General features: G+C 38.0%; 1 protein-coding gene across 1 annotated transcript; it reads left to right on the top strand.

Moving 5' to 3' along the window:
* Positions 1-410: 410 nt before the first annotated feature.
* Positions 411-26833, top strand: LOC307135201 (splicing factor U2AF 65 kDa subunit-like). The gene is given in 14 exon segments (XM_079831428.1): positions 411-575; positions 4967-5141; positions 5348-5451; positions 7720-7871; positions 10424-10540; positions 13449-13587; positions 14552-14631; positions 16815-16836; positions 16839-16880; positions 16883-16905; positions 19852-19974; positions 21711-21797; positions 21961-22203; positions 23405-26833. Coding segments are annotated over 14 exon segments (1488 nt in total). The 5' UTR covers positions 411-526; the 3' UTR covers positions 23537-26833.
* Positions 26834-27798: the final 965 nt, after the last annotated feature.

Below are 27798 nucleotides of genomic sequence, written 5' to 3'. Positions count from 1 at the left end.
ATTATATTATATTATATTATATTATATTATATTATTAGTTTAGAACTTGTACGTACTTTGACAGTAAAGCTTAATTTTTTTTCTTATAAATGTATGTTTAACTGGCCTACATCTTTAGCTTAGAAAACATTCTTATTTCACGTCCAGAAAATAGTTATACGTAATATTGGAATCTTTGGCTAAGGGCTGAGGGTGACGTTTCGGGAACAGCTTTTGTTATGTTGTAGAGCTAATGATTAGTTCCTTCCTGCGTGAAAGAGTAACACAATTTTAGACCAATTGCAAGACGCATACCCGCCTGCATCTGTAACTGACAGCAGCGTCAGCCAATTAGAACAACCGTAACACACGCCCACAGTGATTAGCCCCGCCCACTCGCCAGACCTGCAGTGAAGCTTCGCTGTCAAAATAGGACTGATTTCTTACCCGCACATGGTGACATCGCGTCATCGTTATCATATATGTTCAGTGCCTGTGTTTATGAGCTCAGAGACTCACATGAGCGCCTGATGCGTCAGATCTGATCATGTCCGATTTCGAGGAGTTCGAGAAACAGCTGAACGAGAATCGACAAGGTACAGTAAAGACATCTGCAGTGTTCATGAGCTGTGTGCTTCAGTCTGTAACAGCTGCCCTCCTCATCAACATAAACAACGACTGTGATGATCAAAAAATGATAGCATCTGTCACCAGGCTGCTGTGCTAACATACACTGTCAGAAAAAAAGGTACATTGCTGTCACTGGGGCGGTACCCTAAGGTACATAACAAAAAAGGTACTAATATGTACCTTTAAGGTATTAATATGTACCTTTAAGGTACTAATATGCACTCTTAAAGTACTGATATGTACCTTTTGAGGTACTAAAATGTACCTTTCAGGGGTGAGTAAGGTACAAAGATGTACCTTTTCACTTTTGTACCTTAGGGTACCGCCCCAGTGACAGCCCTGTACCTTTTTTTCTGAGAGTGTAGGCATTTTATCAGCATAACAGAAATGACAGTAACTTTATTTTGAAAATGAATATATCATTTTGCAACTTTTTGCAATGTTGCCATCTGTCAATCACACATGCAACTCAATGTAGCCTACATGTTGCATTTCTTCATAAGAACACATGCATGTAAGTATTGCAGAATGTATTTATTTAAATACAGCATTTATTTCTAATATTTTACAGATTTCATATAGTGGCCCCAAAAGTATTTGGACACTTTCAAACACATAGGTTATGATTAAAATTAATACATTTATGAATTTTATTGCATAGATAATTTCTTCATTAACTGATCATTTTTGCACAGTCCATATTAATAATGGCCTGGTGTTTTGATGATTTTTAGTGCCTGTCTGAAGAATCAAAACGATCAACATTTCACAAAATTGTCATAATTCTTGGTGTTCAGTTCAGTATATATTCAATACATAATTGAAAACCTATCAAATATAAGCACTGTTATGATAAGATTGGGACAATAATCATACAGTACTTGAATGTGTGTTATAATTATCCAAATGTTAGTTTTCAACAATATATTGTCGCACAATATATCACAATAAAAAGATGCAACAATATGTATCATGTATAGTCCCCACAAAATGAAACATACATTTAGCATGAAATATGGCAAACCAGAAGGTCACACATTTGAGCTGTTTTTATTAGGGCTGTCAAAAGATTAATCGCGATTAATCGCATCCCAAATAAAAGTTTGTGTTTACATAATATATGTGTTTGTACTCTGTTAATTATTATTTATATATAAATACACACACACAAGCATGTATATATTTAAGAAAAAAATATTATTTTTATATATAAAACATTTATATTTATATATATTATAGATTATATAAATGTATATACAGTATATACATGCAAATATTTCTTAAATATATACATGAATGTGTGTGTATTTATATATAAATAATAATTAACAGAGTACACACACATATATTATGTAAACACAAACTTTTATTTTGGATGCGATTAATCGCGATTAATCTTTTGACAGCCCTAGTTTTAATACATTAAAAATAAAACACAATGTAATAAAATACTATATTTAAAACATAACCCACTTTATATTAGGTGGCCAATACTATGTACTAACATTTTAATTAATCATTTGATACATTGCACTTATTGTGTACATACATGTTTTTACATTTTTAAAAATACTTGTGTGTGAATTACTTATTGAGTTTCTAAGCTACTTTAGTGATAAATCACAGGGCAGCGTTGACAATGAGTTTCTGCTCTCCTCTCTGCGCTATCTTCACGTGATGTGCGAGCTACTGTCTGTGAGTGTTCAAACTGGCAAGTCTTTAAACTCATTTAATTGACAAACTTCATGAGGGACCAAAGTGAAAGTGATCTGGCTACGGGGCTTGCGTCTTTGTGTGTATCAGCGCATATAAGAACGGCAATTAACTTACCTGTATAAACTGTGCAATATAAAAAATACAATTACCATAGTAATTCTGAGCATCTATAAACAAAGATAACTGCTCCTGCATCTTTCCGTGTGCCTGCAAACTGCACTTGAGTGACTGACGGGGCGGAGTCACATGACTAAAACCGAAATAATCGACATGGGAAAATTACGTTGGTTAGAGGTTCTAAATTTCAGTTTCGATTAGTTTTCGGTTAATCGACCAGCCCTTGTATAAGGTGTAATTTCAGACACAGCCCCTGTTAGTTCCTGTCTCTGTGAAATCCCTCCTTCCACTCTAATTGGTCGGCTCTGATTGGTGGCTGAACCAGTGTGTTGTGATTGGTCGAGTGGTCCTCTTACCATAACTGCGAGGGTGCGTTCCATTCGACCGTAAGTGGACTGCGAAGTGGACTTCAGAGGGTATTCCGCCATCTTAAGTGAGATTCCAATCAGAAGGGAGCGAACATGTTCAGTCCGAAGGGCACTGCGAACGGCGTAGGGAAGAAGGGAACATCAATACATCCCTTCACATGAAGTGAAAAGTGAAAATCTCCCAAATGTCTTTGCGCATCGCATGCATCACCTGTCTGAACTAATGATGGTGCAGAGCCGTTGGTTGGAAGAGTTTTTAAACAGCTCTGCGATGGAGGAGTTTACATATGCATTTGAATATTCATAGTTATTATACCAACTAGAGTATTTATGAATGGTTATTGCAATAACTTACATTCGTATATTATATTTTATGAATATGTAAACAAATTAAAAGTGTTGAGAAGAACCTGAGGGCTGTCATGTTTTATATTTTACTTTATTTACCTCAGGAATGTTTACTGTGCAGCTGCACTTGGAAAAGAAAGCGCACGAGATGAGACCGCTACAAAGACCATTAAGAATAGCCTACATACATAGTTAACCAAATCAAAGTATTTTCATATTGAATGACAGGTACAGCTTCAAATCTGTTCAATACAGGTTATAAGTAAACTAATGGACAATGTTTTGATTATATGTTTAGATAGCCTATACTGTGTGCTTTGTAAATGTATATGCTTATGGTTTTCAATTTGAAAGTAAAGTAAATTACAATATTAATTTATGTTAGGCTAATAGGCTATATCAAAACCTGCACCCGTCGTTGCCTTTCTTTGATGACGTTGCAGGGCGTTCCAAATGAGCGATTATTGTCAGCGAAGTCCACTTCAACTGATATACCGTGCTCAGGGAGTAGGGAGCAGTGAACAGTGCGTAGGGACCCTGTCGAATGGAATGCACCCCGAGTTTCAACACACTACTAATTCAACCAGGCCCCACCTCTTTATTTAGCATATACACTATATTGCCAACAGGTTTTCCAATCACTTCAATGGCCACAGATGTATAAAATCAAGCACTAGACATGCAGACGCTTCTATAAACATTTGTGAAAGAACGGGTCGCTCTCAGGAGCTCAGTGAATTCAAGCGTGGTGCCGTGATAGGTTGCCATCTGTGCAATAAGTCCATTCGTGAAATTTCCTCACTACTAAATATTCCACGGTGAACTGTTAGTGGTATTATAACAAAGTGGAAGCAATTGGGAACAACAGCAACTCAGCCACCACAAAGTGGTAGGTCACGTAAAATCACAGAGCGGGGTCAGCGCATGCTGAGGCAAATAGTGTGCAGAAGTCGCCAACTTTCTGCAAAGTCAATGGCTACAGACCTCCAAACTTTGTGTGGCCTTCAGATTAGCTCAAGAACAGTGCGTACAGAGCTTCATGGAATGAGTTTCCATGGCCGAGCAGCTCATCCAAGCCTTACATCACCAAGTGCACGACTGCACTGTGCCAAGTTGGGCTTGGCCTCTTAGTTCCAGTGAAAGGAACTCTTAATGCTTCAAAATGCCAAGACATTTTGGATCATTTCATGCTCCCAGCTTTGTAGGAACAGTTTGGGGATGGCCCCTTCCTGTTCCAACATGACTGCACACCAGTGCACAAAGCAAGGTCCATAAAGATATGGATGAGTGAGTTTGCTGTGGAGGAACTTAATTGGCCTTCACAGAGTCCTGACCTCAACCTTTGGTATGAATTAGAGCAGAGACTGTGAGCCAGGCCTTCTCGTCCAACATCAGTGCCTGACCTCACAAATGCGCTTCTAGAAGAATGTTCAAAAATTCCCATAAACACACTCCTTCACCTTGAGAAAAGCCTTCCCAGAAGAGTTGAATCTGTTATAGCTGCAAAGGGTGGGCCAACTCCATATTAAACCCTACGGATTAAGAATGGGATGTCATTAAAGTTCAAGTGCATGTACAGGCAGGCGTCCCAAAACTTTTGGCAATATAGTGTACCTTGGACAGGAATTATTTAAATGAGGAATATTTTGACGTGTTCGTTCCCGGGAGAAAACTCAAGACTATATTGGAGGCCTTTCTGGGAGTTCAGAAACACCTCTAGCTTCTGCTAAGAAATTAAACAGAAATATTTTGGAATACATTTTTAGTTTTAAAGATATTTCCTTTAATATGTAACATTGTTCATGCAGAGAGAGAGAGGGAGAGGCATAAGAGGAGGAGTCGCAGTAGCTCTCCTGGTCGCAGCAAGAAACGGCGTAGCTGGAGCAAAGACCGAAGCAGTCGCAGCCGAGGGAAGCGCAGCCGCAGTCGAGACCGGAAGAGCCGAGATCACAGGAGCAGCTCCCGGGATCATAAGAAACGCAGGTGACTGTCACCAGCCTGTCACTGTCCATCAGAACTAACACAGGACTTGTTTATTATTGCACCCTTTCTGTTTCTGTCGTTTGTTGCCTGTAAAACCCATAAAAGCAGTGTTGTCTTCTAAGTTGACATTACAACATAGTTGGCTTGGCATAGTTGATTATGTTTGCGGCATCTTCCTCATCTACTCTTGATTTTTTTCCCCTCAGCTATTCTCCACGTCGAACAAGGAAGAAAAAGATGTGCAAGTATTGGGACGTTCCCCCTTCAGGCTTTGAGCACATCACTCCAATGCAGTACAAAGCAATGCAAGGTGCAGTATGAGTGATCAAAGATCACAGTAACAGTAAATTCCAAGATCACCGTTCCCATACGTGGCTGGGCACTTCTGATGTCACACGCAGCACAGAGGGCAGGTGCAAAATGTGTGGAGAAATTCACGAGTTCACACGTACATCAAATTAAATGGAGTAAAGATTATGCGTATTTGGCGTGCTGTCCGGGGGAGGGCTCCGGGCTCGGAATTTGGCCCGAACCCAGAGTATCCCCCCCATGATAAAGATAGTCTAGAACTAGACTGTATTTTATTATGGATTGTGTTGATGTCTAATGAGTTTATTAAATCAAAGTGAGGAGATGGGGTGGTGGAGGGATGCTAAAAATAAAAACGGTCAACGAAAGAAGGTGAATATGCTGTATATATACACACACCTCTTATTGTTGATTAAATCGATTGGCTTGATGTGCTCCACATGTGTTTAATTAGGTTTAATTATCTGAGGGTGCTCCACTTGGGTTTGATTAGGTTACATTATCTGGACGTGCTCCTCCCGAAATTAGTTACTAAAACTTCACTACATTTACAATTACACCTCAAACTTAAAATACCTCAGTTAAAATAGATTTTCTTTTTGTGTGCATGTTTCAAACATGTTTTTGCATGTTTCTGAAAATTGATTGAAATAATAGTTTCTGTATTACAGATGTATTCAGTATTTTTGTTTTACTTATACTGACACCTTTCAGAGTGGATTCTATGGAAGAATTTTTTTTGACATTTTATCTCTGAATTCAGATATTTTTCTCACAATTGTGAGTTTATATCTCACCCGCCAAATATCTAATCATCCAATCACATGGCAGCTACTCAATGAATTTAGGCATGTAGACATGGTCAAGAAGATCTCCTGGGGCCGGTTGCATAAACCATTAAGACTAGTCTTAAAAGTTAGACATACATTTTTTTCTTTAAGACCGTTCATAACTTTTTAAAATCAGTTACATAAAAACATAGACTGGCCTAATTTGATACGAAAAGTAAGACTGAATGCCACTTGCCTAACTGCTAGTGGCTCATACTAGATCTTAAGACACTGTCTTAACATAATAGCTTAGTTTATGCAACTGGCCCCAGATCGTCCATCAGAATGGGGAAGAAAGGTGATTTAAGTGACTTTAAACGTGGTATGGTTGTTGGTGACAGACGGGCCAATCTTGAGTATTTCAGAAACTGCTGATCTACTGGGATTTTCACGCACAATCATCTCTAGGGTTTACAGAGAATGGTCTGAAAAAGGAGAAAATATCCAGTGAGCGGCAGTTCTGTGTCTGAAAATGCCTTAATGATGCCAGAGGTCAGAGGAGAATCAGTGACCAGACTGGTCTGAACTGATAGAAATACAACAGTAACTCAAATAAGTACTCGTTACAACCAAGGTCTGCATAAGAGCATCTCTGACACACAACACGTCCAGCCTTGAAGCAGATGAGCTACAGCAGCAGAAGACACACCGATGACACTCCTGTCAGCTAAACAGCAAACTACAATTCACACAGGCTCACCAAAACTGAACAATAGATGATTAAAAACGTTGCCTGGTCTGATGAGTCTCGGTTTCTGCTGTGTAATTTCGATGGTAGGGTCAGAATTTGGCGTAAACAACATGAAAGCATGGATCCATCCTGTCTTGTATCATTGTTTGAGGCTGCTGGTGGTGTAATGTATAGAGGAAATGTTGGCACACTTTGGGCCGCTTAGTACCAAGTGGGCATAATTTAAACGCCAGTCTACCTGAGTATTGTTGATGACCATATCCTTCCCTTTATGACCACAGTGTACCATTTAGTGGTGGCTACTTCCAGCAAGATAATGTGCCATATCACAAAGCTCAAATCATCTCAAACTGGTGTCTTGAACATGACAACAAGTTCACTATACTCAAATCCTCCTCGCAATTGTGAGAATACAGTCAGAATTGTGAGGCAAAAAGTTGCATTTTTTAATATTTTTATTCCATGGCTGAAACAAGCTTCCATAGGATGGAGCATAATGATGTAAAACATTATAAAACTCATGAAAGCCACATTAAAGCTGTTTTAAAATAGCTGATAGATAAGAGTATTTGTAGTAGTTGTTACGAACCCATATGAGGTTATTATTTTGTTTGAAAAACTCTTCAACTCATTTAAAATTTGAAAGCGAAACTTTAAAGGTTTGGTGTTTTACAGCATACTGTGTTTTCAAGTAAAATGATTAGATTTTTGGCTGAAGTGTTGTTTAATTTATTCTGCTGTAATGTAGCTGCTGGGCAGATCCCCAGCATTGCTCTTCTGGCTACATCCACTAATACTGGTTTGGCAGTCGCACCCACACAAGTGCCCATCGTTGGCAGCCAGATGACCAGGCAAGCACGACGCCTGTATGTTGGCAACATCCCCTTCGGCATCACTGAGGTAAGTGTCCCAGAATAGTGTCCCTCAAAACAAGTTGTTTGTACTGTTCAGTTCTCATTCTCTTGTGTAATGGTAAATCAGCCGTTTCATTTGAAAGTTACGCACGAAAAGTTGTTTCTAGAAGTTGTAATAATAAACATTCTGTACTTAAAGGGATGTTTAAGGGACCAAAGGGACCAAATATTTTAATTACCCCATGATTTACTCACCCTCAAGCCATCCACTTTCTTCGTCAGTTGAATACGGAAGCTAGATATTTTACATTATAAAGCTTTAAATATGGATATTTTTCATACAAAAACCCATCAATTCGCTCCAGATGGTCTTGATTAACCACTCAGAGCCGTGTGATTTACTTTTACAATGGATGGATGCACTTTTTTCTCAATAAACCCGTCTCCTGCGTGTTGCCTCCGATCATTCGAATATTGCACTTTAATAATTATTTAATCAACATCATCCTCAATAAACCCGTCTCCAGCATGTTGCCCCCGGTCCCTCGAATATTCTGATCTATTATGACCTCCGAGCTGTAAAACTGCCAGAATAATAATAATAATACGCTGTTTGTTAATTGGCCAGAGGAGAACTGGCACCCCGACTGAGCCTGGTTTCTCCCAAGGTTTATTTTTCTCCATTAGGTCACCTAATGGGGTTTTGGTTTCCTTGCCACTGTTGCCTCTGGCTTGGCGTGCTCAGTTGGGGACACTAAATTTTTCAACTAAACATCGAAATACATCTAAATAATAAACTAAATTAACCATTTAAACTAAATTACTGATCAAATTATTGATCTAAAGCCCACACTGTCACTGTATGATACTTGAAATTTTTCCAGAATGGCTATACAGCTGAATAAAATTATGCTGCATTATTTTCCTGTTTAACACTGTAAAGCTGCTTTGAAACAATCTACATTGTTAAAAGCGCTATATAAATAAAGTTGACTTGACTTTTTTGGGCTTCAAATTTTGGGCTGCCATTATAAAGCTTGGAAGAGCGAGGACATTTATTAATATAACTCTGATTTTATTCATCTGAAAGAAGAAAGTCATATTGTCACAATTCACCAGTGTGAGTGCCCATGAGAACCACCTGAGGGCACTCCACTTCAGACTGTCACTCCACCCCGGACTTGTCACTTCATCATAAACTGACATAAACTGCCCTGACTCATCATCACTCATTGTTTGCACCTGTGTCTCATCACCTCATTACCCCATTACCCCGGCCTATATAAACCATGTTCACTCTGTCTGAGATGCATGATCTGTGCTGCTGGATTCATTGTTGTTAGGTCGGTCGTTCTGTTACGAATGCTGAGAGATGAAGCAGAGAGATGGAATCCACTTGCAAACACAACTTTAATTAAACTATTCCATAAATAAAACAGTGACATCCGGGAACTCAAGAATCAAGACACGAACAGGTTAACAGCTAACAACGACGACCAAAGACAAGTGAACCACAAATATATATATACACACAGGCAGACAAGCTTAACAAGATAACAAGGTGGGGGTGTGGTGAATGGGAAACATCTGGGAAGACTAATCAACATGAAAAATTACAAAAGACTACTGCTGCGTCCCAATTCGCATACTATCCGTGCTAAATAGTATTCGAAAAAAAAATTAGTATGTCCCAAATCTTAGTATGTTGAAAAAAGTATTCCAAAGATTCCCGGATGGTTTACTATTTCCGGTCAGAATCCGAAGTGCTGATCGATGCGCACTCTAACGGCTGATATTGCCCACAACCCATTGCGAGATGGACGAGGATTCGATTAGAACTACAAACGCGGATAAAATGTGTTTAAAAAACTACAAACATGACGGTTACGCGAGTCTGACGGTTAAGTGGAGAGGATTAGATAAAGTGGTTTGAGTGAGCAATTATCAGTATTTAACCGGACGAAAAGATATTTATTCAATATTATCCACATTATATTTCACCTGCAGCAGCATTGAGAACTTTTGTATTGATACGTTTGGCCATTAACTTTGCAAACACATGAGGAGTCTAAAGACCCACGAAAGGCAGATCAACGAGCGACTACATTTCTCTCCGATACGGTAGGAAATTAAATTTAAAGTGGGGGATTTGAACTGTGACGATGATTGACATTTTAAACGGTGACGGGACGCACGTAACAGAGTCCGTTAAAGATGACGAAGTAGTCCCAAAGCTTGCATACTCTTCTGCTACACACTCAAAAGTATGTACTTTTTCTTCACAAAAAGAGTACATACTTTTAGGACGTAGTATAAGTAGGCGAATTGGGACGCAGCCTACAAAACATGACAAGACAGGAAATAACAAAAGAGTCCTCACAAGACAGGGAAACACAGGCTGGAATTATGACACATATACACCTAGGATGGTTTGAGGGTGAGTAAATCATGGGGTAATTTTCATTTTTGGGTGAACTATCCCTTTAAGGTTTGTCTTGTTTTAAAGAGTTGTGTCAAGTCAAGTGTTCCTCTGTATACTTGCATTGATAAAGAAAGACATTTCTCTGGGAAAGTCCTGCTATTATCTTTGACTTTCAGGAGTCCATGGCTGAATTCTTCAATACCCAGATGAGACTTGCAGGACTGTCTCAAGCTCCCAGCAATCCTGTGCTCGCAGTGCAGATCAACCAGGACAAAAACTTTGCATTCCTAGAGGTGAGACAATACAGATTTCAGTCAGTTAACTCATCTGACAAAAATAGACTGCACTTGTTTAAATGCATAACAGCATGAATTTCCAGTGTAAATTGGTCCAAAAGTCTTGTTTGTATCCATTGTAGTTTTGCTTAGCAAGCAAACTAATGTAATTCATAGGCCTAATGCCATAAAAATGTCTTTCCATATTATTGTTCTAGACATTTCAATATTGTGCATTTTGCAAACACATGATAATATCGGAAGACAACCAAAGCTACTGAAATTAGGTTCAAAGCGTCAATGAGAGTGTGTTCACACTTGGCAGGTTTGGTTCCATTAAAACAAACTCTGGTGCGATTGCTTTGCTAATGCCGTTCAAGTGTGAACGCTGCCATCCAAACCAAGGCCCACCTTTTCAGAGTTTGTCAGTTGACTTCCAAACAATCTCTGGTGCGGTTCGACTGAAATATGAATGTAACATGGACCAAAGTCATCTAAATTAACCAAAAACAAAATGTGATTTCCCGATTTGACTCTAAAAAGGACAGAATGCTCAAGCATACCTGGAGTGCTTCTCAATACTTAAATGGCTGTAGTAGCAGTTTCTGTGCAAAATTTATTTATGAAATAGTTCAGTTTATCGCTGCTCAATCTCAATCTGTAGAATCATAGGGCTGTGGTCCTCTATACTAAAATTACACATCAATAATATAATCAGAGTTTCAGACTCTGAATGACATCAGTGAATCAGGCCATTACATGATGATTACATCATTATCAAAACATAACCATCATGACCTGATCATATTTTCTCTTGCATTGCTTTATAAACACAAGAGACAGCAGCAGACAAGAGAGAAACGTTAAAGGGCCAAGAGCCCAACTAAAGCTAACATTCCATTAAACATCAACATCTAAATCTCTGTTGATTCTCAATAAGAACGTATGACATAAGACAGAAATAAAGTCAATCTGGTTAGTAATAAGTGTAATGGCTGTAAGTCAGTTGTAGTTGGTGTGTCTCTCCTTTTTCTTGTTGTTTCCCTTTTCCTCAGTGGTTTTGACAGCAGGTGTTCATCATTAATGCCAAATCGTCACTCGATTAATCCCTTTATTATCTAATTATCTGCTTCAGTGTTACTTTCTAACACCAGCGATATGGCACTATGTTGCCCGTTCCTGTTCAGTACAGGCGTCGGAAGCAGCAGATCTTTGTTGTGTGTGTGACGGAGGGATTCTTGGCACAGTTTTGACTCCTTTACACATTTTATAAGCTCTTCATTTGATGGTAAAAATACCATCATCAGACCTGCCAAACCGAGCGCATTTTGCGTAGCGGATACGCATTTTGACCTCAAAGTATGCTGGTATAATTTTTTCACTCTAAACTACGCAAAAACCTGTTGACGGAGAATCCCTGCTTGCTTACTATACGCGCGAAGCAACAGATTCAGAAAAAGAAGAAAAGTTCGACCTTTCATAGCACTGGGTTCATTCCCCAAAAATAGCAAGCAGGATGATTGACAAATGCGTACGGTCTATCATTAAAAAGAGACTGCAAATCGACAACAACCCAAAATCCGTTCGATCCCCCTTCTCCTCTCGCCGTTTGTTTGAAGCGAGGATAGTACAGTCACAGCACTTCAGACTCCTTAAGGTAAACCGGCTGGGTGGATGTTTTACCAGGCACTGTACTATAGTAAGTGTTATTTTTTTAAATTTTTTTGTTGTTGTTGTTGATTTTTTTGGCAGAATGAAGAAATTAAAGACAGACGTACAGTAAATATGAGTATTGTCCTAGTTTTGGTTAGATTATGACCAGTGTTTACTCTAAAATACTGCCTTAACAGGAATTCGGCCATAACTTAGACTGATATCACTTTCCAGTCATAGTCTTTAACACTTCAGCACAACATAATGTGCAGGTTAGCAAAGATTTTAAAACTGAAATCCTGGATGACTGACAAGCGCAAGTCTGGAGGAACAGCCGATTATTTATTCATTCTCAGTGTTGAGAAACGTAACATAACTAAAGTACATAATTATGTTACATATTTATTTTGTATGAAAACTAGCGTGTTAGTTACTTAGAACACATCACAAATATGAACCCTTTTTTTAGTATCTTATATGGATATTTTAAAATAATCACACATAATGTTCCTATTGTTTACTGTTTTCTAGGGGTTTCTTAATTTTAGATTTATTAAAAGAGATTCACTTGTGATTTTTTTGTGGTTTGTATAAGCACACATTATGCAATGCAATATTAATCATGAATAAAACATTTGTTTTGAGCAGGTGTATTGAAAGTTTTGACTTTCACTGTATACGTATTAAAATATAGCCCAGTGCAGTGCAAGTGGCATTTTTGGGTCATATGCAAAAAAAAAACTTTAACAGTCAAAACTTAAGAACTTTGAAGATAGACTTGTGTGTGTGTTTGTGTGTGTCTTGCAGACTGTCGACATCACGTAGAGGGGAAAACCATTAAAAAAATTGTGTCTGTTACAGATTCAACCCCTAGAATTAACGAATTCTTGCTTAAATCACAAGATTTGAGAGAAAACCCTCCCGTCCCATCACACACTGTATGTCTGCTTCAGATACGCACATACAACGAGTGTGTTAGTCCCGCACACAGCATTGTTTTGGATGTTCAGTAAGTTCTGTCATAAAATATACATCATAAAAAAAAATTTTTTATCCTTATGGTCTGTGTTAAAAATGACCGTGTGAACTCTAAGCGAACCAGGACTAAATGTATAATTTTATTTTTTGGTCCAAACCAAAACAACCAAGAGAACCGAACCACAAGTGTAATTACAGCACACCCAGAGAGAAGTTTTGGTGATGCACAGGAAAGCATTTCCATTTAATGATACTAGGCTATTCCTGACTGAAGCAGACTGTCTCTCTTCACCAGTTTCGATCAGTGGATGAAACCACTCAGGCCATGGCATTTGATGGCATTATCTTTCAAGGACAGTCGCTGAAGATCAGACGCCCACATGACTATCGCCCTCTTCCCGGTATCTCCGAGCAGCCGGCTTTTCATGTTCCAGGTCAAGACTTTTGTCATGTTTTACTTTGTTTTAGATCAGTAGACTATTAAACATTGTACAACTTTCTACAGGGCTTTTTTAAAGATAAAGGGCCAGATTTACTAAGCAGGGCAAATTAGCATGAGACCGCAATCCCATATAAGAGCAGATGAGACTGTATATTTCTGTGGATGATCTACTGACAATGAGCTAATTAATGAACACAGTCACAGAAGCTCATTTCCATTATGAGTATTAAAAGTAACCTGGCTTGGCAAATTATGTTATATAATAACATCTTCCTCTGCAATCCAAATAAATGAACACAAGTTCGAAAATTCTCTCCCTTCTAACACACACTCTCTGTTCTCTGCGGCTCCTTCTTCTACAGCAACTATTACAACATGTCAAGCGCAAAATGTGTTAAGACATGCTTTTTTGGCCGTTAAATAATGGCACAAATACTAGTAAACTGACAAACACAAACCATAGTAAATCACCTTGTATGATTCATTTAAATACTCTCCTCCCATAAATTTTGCATCTGAAAGGGATACTCCTACAAAAAGGCATATGCAATAAGGTCCGCCGCAAAAATAATCCTGTCCATGCCTTTTCAGTGCTTATTTATCACTGCATGTCTTTAGTAAATCATGACAGTAGTTTTTAAGAGGGTTTGCGTTGGCGCAAGCTGTTAGTAAATCTGGCCCAAAGTCTGAAATTTAGGCACCTTTGCAGTTTGTGGTGGGATTGCCTGTTTGTCTGACATGCCCCAAACCGATGCCATTGATTGAGTCAGTAGAGCGCACAATTGGTTGAGTTTTGAAACTTGTTTGAAAATTATTAAGATGATTATTTTGAAGCTATAGAAAACGCATCAATTTGCCATGCTTAATAAAGCCCATGTTTATTTATGTCTTTATTTTTATTTACTTACTTGTTTATATTTTTCAGGGCATTAAAATCCTGATGTGTTTGTTTTCAGGTGTTGTTTCCACAGTTGTACCGGACTCCCCTCATAAACTCTTCATTGGAGGTCTACCAAATTATCTCAATGATGATCAGGTACACTTTAACCTTGCTAGTCCATGAATGAATCAGTTATTAGGACCTATGGTCAGTTGGTTGTGTACACTTGCACAGACTAAACTATTTTCTTACTGCCCATTCAAAGTTGTGTTTGTCATATTACTTTATTGATGTCCAGAAAATCTGTAGCTGACAATCCCTCTAGTGTAACAAACTCATCATCAGCCATGACACTTTTAATCTGATTGGTAGTTCATTTTTTATTTGTTAATGTTAAGACCACATTAAAAGAGTGAAATGGATACATGTTGACATTTAGGCTACCTTCACACTGCAAGCAAACGTGCCCATTTTCAATGTTATGCTCAAATCTATTCCAAATCGCAGACTATATATATATATATATATATATATATATATATATATATATATATATATATATATATATATATATATATATATATATATATATATATATATATATATATATATATATATATATATATATATATATATATATATATATATATATATATATAAAAATTATGATCATAGGCCAATTTATTCCAAGGTTATAATGATTTTTGGCCATCCTTTGACCTGTGTTGTTTTTGTTGAGTAAAAATAAAAATAAAATTATTAAATGTTGCTTACTAAAAAAAAGCTTAAAAAGTAATATATAAATATGAATATATAAAACTTAACCTTAAAAACTTAAATGAAAATTAGAAAGGCAACTGCCATGGCAACTAACTGATAAAAAAGTTTGTTAAAATCCTAAAGTTACTCAAATGGAAACTGGAAATAAATAAATATACATTAATTTACAACAAATGATAAAAACAGAATAAAATGACTAAAAACTTAACTAAAATTAAACCTGAAAATATAAAACTAAAAGCTAATTCAAAATATTAATAAATATAGAATATATAAAAAAACACTGAAATAGTACTGCTTTATTGTCACTAAAACTCTGTACGTTGTTTGCAATGGTACATAAGTTTCTTTTCAATATCTTGCAAAAATGCTGCCTCACTTTCTATGCGTCAAATTCATTGATGTGTTTGATTATTTGACCCAATCTTCTGACCTGTGAAAAGAGCGATTGGTGGCGCTAGGAATATTCCAGTGTTCCCCAACCAGTGTGCCAAATTTCACCTTTTTACCATGCATTTTAATGGCTGACAATGCAGAAAAATGCTCTCAAAATAAGAATAAAATAAACAGATATGGTACAATAAGTGCCTCAGCAAATGTAATATTTAGTTCATAATAAACTAAAGTATAATTATGTCAGAGTGATGTACTGTATTAGTTGAAATTTAAATAATCACATGAATTCTGACTTGACTGTTCACACTGATGCAAACAAAATTGTAACTTAATATGTTCACACACATTTTTGCTCTTCACATATGCTGTGTCCGAAATTGCGTACTATGTGAGTCGGGACTACATTTGAATTTGAACGAACTTCGCGACCGTTAAAAAAGTAAGTTCTATATAGTATGAATGAATATAGTATGAACGTAATCCGGACGTACCACATCCGCCATGGTGTCATGATCATGTGACCTACCAGCGTCAGTTGCATCCCATCACCTCCATTCATAAATCGTCTCCCGTGGCCTCATGGGATAGTAAAGTGTCCATCGTATGCGCACTTCAGAATCTTGCCGGAAGTAGTAGGTCATCCGGGTACTTTGCGCCTACTGTTTTTCGAACACTGTGATTTCGGACATACTATTCTGTTGGTGTACTGTTTTTTGCATTCTATCTAATAGAGAAGTATTCGATTTCGGATGCAGCTATTGTCATCAAAAAAACTGATTTGTGTCACATGAGAGGGATTTGGGCCACATTCAGCTGCAGTGTGAATGTAGCTTTTGAAAACTATAGGACCCATAATTACAGCAAGTTGCAAAATTTGCAGTTACATGTGCAGGTGAAGATGGAGTAAAGATAGAAGTCACACACCGTATTTCATAAGTGGCTGCAAAAGGTTGTTGCTTCTATTGCAGACACTACCGAGGGGGTTTGGGTAATGGTGCACCTCATTGATCTAAAAGCTAAATAATTAACTTAATCAATTGGAGCTGAATGTACCCTGGTATTCATTTCATTCATATTCTCATATATTTTCTTTCTTGCAGTCACTGTTACTGCTTTGAAACTCACAGCTCTTTCATTTTTTGTTCCCCCACTTTGTCCCCCAGCTAGGGGCCCGTAAGATCGTTAAGTCTGCGCTCATAATTTGTTCAGTAGTTCTGATCTACTGCTGCCATGCCAACATGTAACACAAGGCAAGTAAGACATTCCGTTCTTCACACGGATTCACCTCCTGTCAGCAGGGACCCTCCCCTCGCTGTCCTCTCTCTTCCTTCACTCTCACGGAGCGCGAACCTCACTAAAGGGTCTTTGGGGAACCGGGTTGGGCTTTTGGAGGGCTGTGAATGTGTAATGTTTGGAAAGGCTGAAGCAAATTCAGCTCTCTGCAATGTGAATATGAAACAAATTGGGAAGTGACTCACACTGATGTTAGACCACTTCATGTCTACTGTAGGGCTCATTTTAACTGGTCTGGATGATTTGAAATTTGGAAAAAAAAATGTTTTTTGAAACTTTGATTTTTACTTTTTTTTTATCATTGCATGCAAAGAAAGGACCTTTCTTTAAGCACCTTTCTTACATTATTTTAAAGTGTCCCCATTATGCTTATTATTATTGTCTTCCAAAAGAAAGAACCGAATCTGAACCGCCTGAAACGAGTCGTCAGTAATTCCAGGCTTACTTCCTGCTCGAACCTACGGTACTTAATTTGCATAATGGTCTTCATTGGCTGCCCGTGCGAAAGCAAATCCACTTTTCATGCACTTCCAAAGAATGAGGACTTGTGCTCGAATTGATAAGGTAAAACGGATGCCATCTTTACTGTTCATATCACTGTGTATCAAGTGCTGAGGAAGATCCGGAGCTGAAATTCCGATATTATGTAAGCGTTAGCCATTTGATCAATCAGTGCAGAGTAGACCAATCACAACAGACTGGGCCATCTGACCAATCAGTGCAGAGTAGACCAATCACAACAGACTGGACCAAAACAAAATTAGGATTTAGGAAGTTTTAAAAAAGCATAATAGGGGCACTTTTGTTTATGGCTGCTTTATGATATTGCGCTTTGTCTAAACCAGGAGGGGACAGTATTAAGGGGTGCTCACACTAGGCTTTGAGCATGTGAATTTCTTCAGACACTGCAATGGATGACATATGGGGCCAGATTTACTAAACAGGGCAAATTAGCATGGGAGCGCAATTCCATAAAAGCGCAGATGGGAGTGGACAGTTCTGTGTGTGATCTACTCTACGCGCAAATTAGTGAACACAGACGCAGCCGGATCATTTCCATAATGACCAGCACAGTCTACCATTTAGCGTCTGGTTTAAGACACGCTTTTTTTGGGTGGCAAATAATGCCGCAAACCCCAGTAAATTGATGAGTGCAAACCTTTGTAAATCACCTTGCATGGTTCATTTAAATACTCTCCTCCCATGGATTTTGCGTCTCAAAGGGAAACTCCTACAAATGCATATGCAATAAGGTCAGTCGCAAAAATGTCCACACCTTTTCAGCGCTTATTTATTTACTTTAGTAAATACTGACAGTAGTTTTTTTTTTACGTCAAAAGAGGGTTTGCGCTGACTCAAGCTGTTAGTAAATCTGACCCATGATGTCACACTCTTGTACATTTTTACAATCCAAAATGTAAAAATATACAATAGAACTCAATACGCTCATTCTTATATTGGTCACACTTCTTCATGAGATACAAATTCGAGCTCACCAAGCTTTGGAATAAAATGCAGACCTTGGCATGAATTGGTGTTCCATATTTAGATTTGTATGAATGGAAGTAAGTGAAACGAAAAGTGTAGTGTAACTGCCCCTTTAGATTCGGAAACTTGAATAAATGGATAGCACAAATCATAGGGATGATCATTATTGTAATATTGAGAAGGGCTGGAGTAAAGACCATTAGAGTCGTACCCTTCTGCATTCAGAAAAAGAAGGGAACATCAAGATAATGCTTTCTTGTGTTATGAACGTATCATGGCGTGTCAATGTATTGCAGGAATAGAGCGCAACAGCTGACCTTTTCAGTGACCTTGGTTTCAGAAGTATATTGTCAGTTCATTTCTCCAGAGGGATTTAAAACTTATTTTAAAAATGTAATGAAGAGGAATGAAGCCAACAGACCAGCTCTGTGATCAATCACAACATTACAGCCAGGGTCAGAAATTAACTTTTCCATTTAAAGCCAATATTTTCCCTTGTCTAGCTATCACCAGACCAAGCTCAATTTAAGATTGAACATTGGTCTGGGGAGTCTGCTATGTGTTTTTTACAGCACAAGAGGCGTGATAAACGAGCATAATTCAAATGACTCTGTATGCAATTGGATAGTCCTTCAACCAATCAGACCACAAGAGGCGTGATCAACGAGCAATGCCCCATCGCTTCTCTATCCATCATCGTGTTAAACCCGCCAATAGCGCTCCAGGTGGATAAGACAGTCTGTGATTGGTTCCCGCAAAAGTGTAACAGACGCAGTAGAAATGAATGTACAGGTTTCGGGCAATTTTTGTATCTGTGTTGCCAGATATAACCAGTTACATCGATCAGTCAAAATGCTATAGACTATTACCAATAAAATTGTCTGTCAACATCAACAAAGGCCATCTTTACACTGCAAAGGCAGGACAAAAGCTCTGTAAGTAGTATCTGAACACCTCTGATTGGCCATTGCATTCATAAACTCAACAGAAAGGTGTGTGATTGGTTATAATGCGACAGATATAATACATTTAGTTCAATTGTTTTTTTTGCCCGCTTAGCAAAATGAAAAAAAAGCACCCCAAATTCAAGATGTCATTCTTGCCCCATGCCCTTGTTAATTTCGGACCCTGATTTCTCAAATTCACTGTAAATTCAGCTATTAAACACTTTTTCCAATGAATTTCACTGAAATCACACTGAATTGTGGCTTATACAGTTGTATCCATTATTGTTTAAATCTCTATTTCTCTTTGGAGACAGTGAATGAGATTTTAATTTCCAGAAGCCACTGGTGTGCTCTATTGGACCTGCCATCTTGTACACCCCCATCCTGGGTTCAAATGGACAGGATCTGGATAGGATTTGAGCTGCAGTTGCTGTTGTGTTCACATACCTGTGCGTCCTCGACTGTTGTGCAGGTTAAAGAGCTCCTGACATCATTTGGTCCTCTCAAAGCCTTCAACCTAGTGAAAGACAGTGCCACATCACTGTCCAAAGGCTATGCTTTCTGTGAATATGTGGATATCAGCGCAACTGACCAGGTCAGTCAATTCACATTTAAGTATCAAAGGAACACATTATATTAGTTTACATTTTATTATTGATATGCTGTACACGGGTTATATTTCATCCCAAATATCAAAGACATATTAAGGAAACAGGGACTTTATACTGATGAGCCAAAAAATTATGACCAGTCACAGGTGAAGCAAATATCGTTGATCATCTCCTAACAAGACCACATATTAAGGTCTGAGTAGGTTAGATGGTAAGCAAACAATCAGTTCTCATAATCAACATGTTGGATGCAGGAGAAATGGGCAGGAATAAAGATCTGACCGACTTTGACAAGGGCCAAATTGTTAAGGCAAGGTGACTGGGTCAGAGTATCTCTGAAACGGCAAGGCTTGTGTGTCATAACCAGTCACCAGTGCTGAGAATTTACCAACAGTGATCCGAGGAGGGGCATACCACAAACTGGCGACAGGGTGTTAGGCACCCAAGGCTCATCGATGCACAAGAGCAAGAAGGCTATCCCATCTGGTCCGAGCCAACAGAAGGTCTACTGTGGCACAAGTCGCACAATTTTAATGGTTATGGGAGGAATGTTACAACACACAGTGCATCTGCTCTGTATGGGGCTGTGTAGTGCCTATGATGACCCCCGTCCACCTTCGAAAGTGCCTACAATGGGTATACGAGCGTCAGAACTGGACCTTGGAGCAGTGGTCACCTAGTCTAACTAGTGGTTAGCTTCTTTTACATCATGTGAACGGCTGTGTTTGTGTGCACAGTATATCTGGGAAAGTCATAGCACCAGGATCACCATGGGACGAAGACAAGCCGGTGGAGGGAGTGTGACGCTCTGGGCAAAGTTCTGCTCATACGTCTACATGATGGGTCCGGCCATTCATGTAGACGTAAATTTGACCCCTGCCACCTACTTAAGCATTGTTGCAGACCAGGTTCACCCTTTCATGACAATGGTGTTCCCTGGTGGAAGTGGCCTCTTTCAGCAGGATAAAGCACCCTGTCACACTGCACACATTGTTCAGGAATGGTTTGAGGAACATGAAGAAGTCCATGCCTCAGCAGGTCATAATGTTTTGGCTCATCTGTGTATATCTTTTTTTTTAGTATTAACTTTTTGGTTTTGTTTTACAGTGTAAGACTTATGTTTAGGATGGTTATTTCTTCAGCACATCATCTTTGGGATGTGCTGGAGTACACTTTACAGAGCATTTATTTCCATCAAGAGGTGCATCAGTTTTTGGTCAAGATCTTGTATTTACAATGCAAGAGTCCAGCACTCTGTAAAGTCTCCTCCAACACATCCCAAAGACTTTCAATGAATTTTAGTTCTGGACTCAGAGGTGCCAATTCATGTGTGAAAATGATTCTTCATTCTTTCCAATTTGAGCCTGATGAATCTTGACATTGTCATCCTGGAATATGGCCATGATGTGTCTTCATTACATGGTGGTTTAAGAAATGAAAAGCTACACGCTCCATCAATTTGGGTTAGAAGAACTGTTGCCAAACATGGAAACATAATAATCACTGCAATAATGATCCAATCATAGACTATTAAGCATTTGCCTATTTAAATCCAAACAGTGATTTTTTTTGGTCCAGGCCGTTACATTATCTTCAATCCAGATGCATTACAGTACTGAGAATTTTGAGGAAAATGTTCTTAAATTTGAAAATAATATCTCAATGATGGATGAAAACCTGTGAGTGAGATTCACTCAGATAGTGTTTCTGTTTTGTTCAGGCAGTAGCTGGATTACATGGCATGCAGCTCGGCGATAAAAAGCTCATAGTCCAGAGGGCAAGTGTGGGTGCCAAGAATGCAAATCCTGTAAGTTCCAGCCCTCAACATTTACAACACTAATTCTTGTCACTAATGTCCAGCTGATATGGTCAGAATAAGACATTCATGAAGCCGTTTACTTACATGGCCAACTTCAAGCTCTCAGTTGTGTCAGAGGTCCAGTCCCGCATCCTGTTTTCTCTGCATGCAGACTGCTGTTGTAGAGACGCCCGTCACGCTCCAGGTCCCGGGGCTGCAGAGGGTGCATAACTCCGGCCTGCCGACGGAGGTGCTGTGTCTGCTGAACATGGTAATGCCAGAGGAGCTGCTGGATGACGAGGACTATGAGGAGATCCTGGAGGACATCCGTGAGGAGTGCTGCAAGTATGGCATTGTGCGCTCCATGGAGATCCCGAGGCCCGTGGATGGTGTGGAGGTGCCAGGCTGTGGGAAGGTGACTAGTGCCATGTTTAACTTCAAGAGTATAAATAAACTAAAAAAAACAAAGGCCTTTGAGGGTCTGTTCATTCACACAACCAACAGAGTGCTGAACTGAACAACACAGGGAGTATAAATACACAGTTACTCACTAGTCCTACCTGTGTCTAGTTTAGTTCTCTAAGACAACTAACTGTAACTAAGGAGATGGGGTCTCGTGTGACTTTTGACAATTATAAATTATATCAAATCTGATATGTTTTGAATTTTTTGTTTTTGTTTTAAAAGTACGTAAAAGTAAAAACAAAAAAAAATGTATTTATTACTGAGGCTGCATAGCATCATTTTAATTATTCTTAATACAGGATTATTATTAACTAAAACTAAAAACCATAAAAAAATATTTTCTTATTCGAAATCAAATAAATGTTAACTGAAATAACATAAAATATGAGAAACATATTTTATTTAAGGTAGTTATTTATTTAAGGCAACATTTCTCATTTTCGTTAAGTTGAACTTGATGTACTAAAATAATTAAAGCTGAATCTGAAATAAAATAAAATAAAAACTATATAGAGATAACAATAAAAAACTAATAAAAATGGCAAAATGCACAACAAAATTACCATTAAAAAGTAACATTACTTAACATTAAAAACTAAAACATTACACTAAAATGTACTGTAAAATGTACAACAACTTTTGATTGTAAATGAACAGAAGTTGTACTTTAAAGGAACAGTAAAACGAGCAGCTGTGAATTTACAGTTCTTTACTGTAATCCTATTTACAGTATGTTAGTAATAATATTATGAATTAAAACCTGAGTTAACTTAGTAAAACATATAGTCTTAAATTGCATTTAAGTTTAAAAATTATATTTGAACTTTGGTAGTAATGCGAGTATATTAGTACTGTAACCTTATTTCATTTGAGTGCACTAAAAAAAATTATATTTCTTAAAATAAAATTAACTTGAATGAAGCTAAATGATTAACTAGAAACATACATTTAACGCAAATATATGCTAGCAAACAAAACGCACACATGCATGTGCTAATGTAGTTAGCAAAGAGATTATCACCACATCAGCAACTCAAAATATTAACGAAACCTATAATAGTATATGCTGTTTTAATACTTTAATACTCAATATTAAAAACGTATTCATACTCTAAGGCTTGTCTTATAGCGGTGGTTTCCCTGTGTTGCAGATTTTCGTGGAGTACGTGTCTGCTGCAGAATGTCAGAAGGCCATGCAAGCACTGACGGGGCGCAAGTTTGCTAACCGCGTGGTGGTCACCAAATACTACGATCTAGACATGTATCACAGACATGAGTTCTGAGAGGGAGCGAGCCTTTTGCACCATCTGAGGGTGACATTTTAATGAGCTGTATGTTCTTTTACACTTTTCATCTTCTACTTTCACTTTTCAATTACTTTTCCTTATTGAAAAATTTTGATCCGAGTAGCCATATAGAAATAATTTAGTCATCTAGTACAGCAGTGTCAAGCAATCTTTTCCATGTTAAGGGGTGTTTACACATACAGTGATTTTACTGTAACCAGAAGTCACTAATGTTCAATGATAATTGGCAATTTCCAGAATCAAGCGGGCAACAGGCAACATGATGTGATGTGGGCATGTCCATAAGGGTTTACACAGCAAAAACCCTTGTTAAATTAAGGCCCCGTCCACACGAAGCCAGAGCTTTCCCTATACAATCTTTTTTTCCCCTTGTTTCAAGAAATATCCGCGTACACACGAGAGCACTGAAACCGACTCAAAGTGATGTAGTATACATGCCAGACCAGTATGTGGTGCTTTAATTCTGCCACAGAAATACACTAAAAATGGAGAAGAAGATTTGTGGCTAGAAGGGGTACAGCAATGGTAGGAAGTGAGGCAAAATCTCACAATAAAATAACAATAAATAAATGCGCTACTTACCAGATGTGTTTTATTAACACCTACACCTACCCCAACCCTAAACCTACCCTTACAATAATGCAAATACAGTAATTAAATGACGCAATATTGATGTGCGCAAGCCCAGTGCCTGTAGTTGTATTCCTTTCTAGTCTTTCCCGTGCGGGACACACAAAATATATGGATTGGCTGTACACACGAAAACGCAAGGGTGTCGTTTTCAGATTTATCCACTCTGGGACCCAGTTTAAAAAAATATCGGATTCATGCACCCCAAAACGCCGGTTCCGGTTGGACGAAACGCTGATATGGTACACATTTTTTACGTATACAGCTAAACGCGTCTCCATGTGGACAGGGCCTAACTCTCCTTAGAGAGTTTTTTTTTTTACTCAATGGTGTGAAAATAACACTGAAGCAGTGTTAAAGTTAATGAGAAAATTAAGTGATTCATTGAATTATGAACACCTGATGTTAACAAGCAGAATCACTCAAGGAAAGAGTCACCATTTTAGATGGTGATCAGTGGTAGCTTTAGTTGGATTCTTGACTTAACATTAGTTTTTCTCTGGCTGCTCTGTCTGTTTATAGGACACGTGTTATGGCAATAAAGCACAGAGAAAATGTTTTCAGGTGTTGATTATGTTTTGACAGTAACATAATCGCCATGTAGCGACCTGAATAACTGATCTCATTCTGAGCCCAATATTTGATTATATGGGTAATGTGTTCATTTTACATTATTGATTACAGCTGCCCTGTGATGTTACAGCATGATATTCTACACAATTCTTTTTGAACTACACACAAACACAACTCTCTTAATGAGATCAGTGATTCAGATTCAGGTCATAACATGATGTGTCAACATAACCAACAATACCTGATCACATTTTCGCTTGGCTCATCTGGCTGCTATTACTTGGTTACATCAGCCAGACAAAATATGATATTAAAAGTCAAGGGTCAAGAGCCCAACTAAAGAAAAAATTGTGACTCTTTCCTTCAGTGGTTATGCTTATTATCATCAGGTGTTCATCACTAATGGTCAATTATCACTCTGAGGAGAGTTAATTTAACACTGGGGTTTTTGCTGTGTAGTTTTATGCAAATGACAATGACAAACTACAACTAGGAGTGAAGGCATTAGAACACATGTGATATGTCTCCTGTGAGGAAAGGAGCGATTTCACTGTTCTGTACACGCTCAGAATGTTTTTTTGTATTTTATTTACTCCTTAAGGGGACAGATTGGTACCTTAAAGGTACATATTAGTACTTTTTGAAAGGGAAAACAGGCAGTAATGGTTGATGTATTGAGTAGGTTTGATGCAAACATTAATCTTGTTTATCTTGTGCACTTTATGCATTATGCAATTGTGGCCTATATATATATACAAATATATTTACTGTATACATTTATATACTCTTCTAAAAGAAATGATTAATTATAAATTGAGCACGGAGTTGGAATGACCAAATATAATGCCACTTGATGAGCTGATGAAATCACTGTATGTGTGGACATAAATCTGAGTTTTTTCGTGCAGTCTTCATCAGCAGCATTGTATGACAAAACATTTAGTTGGCCCCGCCCACAGTGAAATCCTATTGGTCCAAAATCCTGTTTGAAACATCAGATCTGTTGAAATTGACTGTGATTTTGAGGCTTTGTGAGGACAGAAATATCACTTGACACCAGAAACTTGTAATGTTGTGCCTATAGTTAGAACAAAGAATATCAGAATAGAATTTAATCCTCAGACTAGAGATTATGTGTCTTTGTATTTATCTGAAACAAAACACTAGCCATATTCTGAACTTCGAACGATACTTCAAACATCCACAGGGACTGAACTCAAATGCATCACATTTTCTTTAACATACAACAGACAATGACTGAGTTTTGTAAGGTATGCTTCATACCAATGACAGCATTTTCATGTTGCTGTATTTTTTTATTAACAAAAATGGGCAAACAACAAAAATCTAATATTTAAGTCAACAAATGCCTCCATGACATTTATATATTGCTGTTTTTCTTTCCACATTATACTGAGAATTAGATTTTTTGCATTAAGGTAATGAGAACAAATGCTATTATAGTGAAAACAATGTCACAATGTTTATTTTTGGGCTGAAATATGATCCAGGTGTGTTCTTGACAGGTTTTATGAAATTCACTCCATAAATTGTTGGTAGCTTTGAAAAACTGCTAATAGATACAGTATGTTAATGCTGTAAAGCTGCATATTTGCACATGTGTTTCTTTGTACAGTATATCCTTCAAGATGGATGGATGAGATTTTCCATCATGTTTCAATATTCTTCAAAATGAAATGGGCTGCACTGACCTGCTTTTTATGCCAGAATGTATTGGTTCTCAATGGCAAACTGCAAAAAGGCTGAAATCTCTTCAAAGATGTCAGAACAGATAACATTTGACAAGAAAACACAGCCTGTTTCTCCCTATCTTGATGAAAGCTAAAGCCCTGACAGAAATACTTACAGTCTCTGCTGTGGAAAGATGATCTGACAGAGCACAGACTTTTTGCTCTTATTTTTCATTCTTAAGAAGCCAATGTGTCAGGGGATGACTTATACAAATTGAGACGCATACAATAACCCACCATCATTTCACTTTAAGCTATAATGTGCTTAAATAGCTCAGTTTCTATGGCTAGTGTTGCCTTGCCTTCAATAAATGACATGATCTTTAGTGGTGTCTCTATTGAGTATTGGTTGTGGCTCTCCATGGTGAAGACCAATTTAGGCTGGAATACACTACACCACTTTTAAAATCGGAACAGATTGCAAAACACTATGGGCCGGAAACCATGTTTTAGCGTTAAAAAACTACTGTCAGGATTTACTAAAGACATGCAGTGATAAATTAGCATTGAAAAGGACAGGGTTATTTACCTTGTTGTATATGCACTTGTAGGAGTTTCCCTTTCAGACACGAAATTTATGGGAGGAGAGTATTTAAATGAATCACGCCAGCTGATTTACTAAGGTTTGCGCTCGTCAATTTACTGATGTTTGCACCATTATTTACCGCCCCAAAAGCATGTCTTAAACCAGACGCTAGTTTGCGCTGCTATTGGTAGATTGTGTTGGTCATTGTGGAAATAGTCCGGCTGCGTCTGTGTTCTTTAATTTGTGTGTTGTGAGTAGATCACACGCAGAACTTTCCACTTCCATCTGCGCTTTTATGGGATTGCACTCGCAGGCTAATTTGCCCTGTTTATTAAATGTGGCCCTAGGCACCATACACTTGCCAACTTTGTAAAATGTTACAGAGAAGAAAATGGCCATCATACACTAAACAACTGAGGATCTCACACTACCACTTTGACAACAAACTGCAGCAGAAACGTGCCATGGTTCTAGGAGATGTAGGACAAATGAAAACAATAGTTCTAAAATTGTGTTCTAAAATCGGCTCGAAATTTCAAATCTCTTCTGGGATGGAGCACCTATGGGAGAGGGGAAAAAATTCTATTTAAAATTCTCTCACAAAAGTTTTGCGTTCCCCCAAGAAATGTTGCGTTCCCTCACAAAACGTTTGCCTTCCCCTAGGGAAATGCAAGATATTTGCGAGAGAATGCAAAAGCATTGACATGATAATTTCCCATATCAAATCACCATGTCCCTTTAGGGGCTCCGTAGTACGT

This window comes from Gobio gobio, assembly GCF_949357685.1.
Source record: "Gobio gobio genome assembly, chromosome: 1".
In the NCBI taxonomy this organism is placed as follows: Eukaryota; Metazoa; Chordata; class Actinopteri; order Cypriniformes; family Gobionidae; genus Gobio; species Gobio gobio.
The sequence above is the reverse complement of the archived record's forward strand: the minus strand, read 5'-3'. Positions and strand labels throughout refer to the sequence as shown.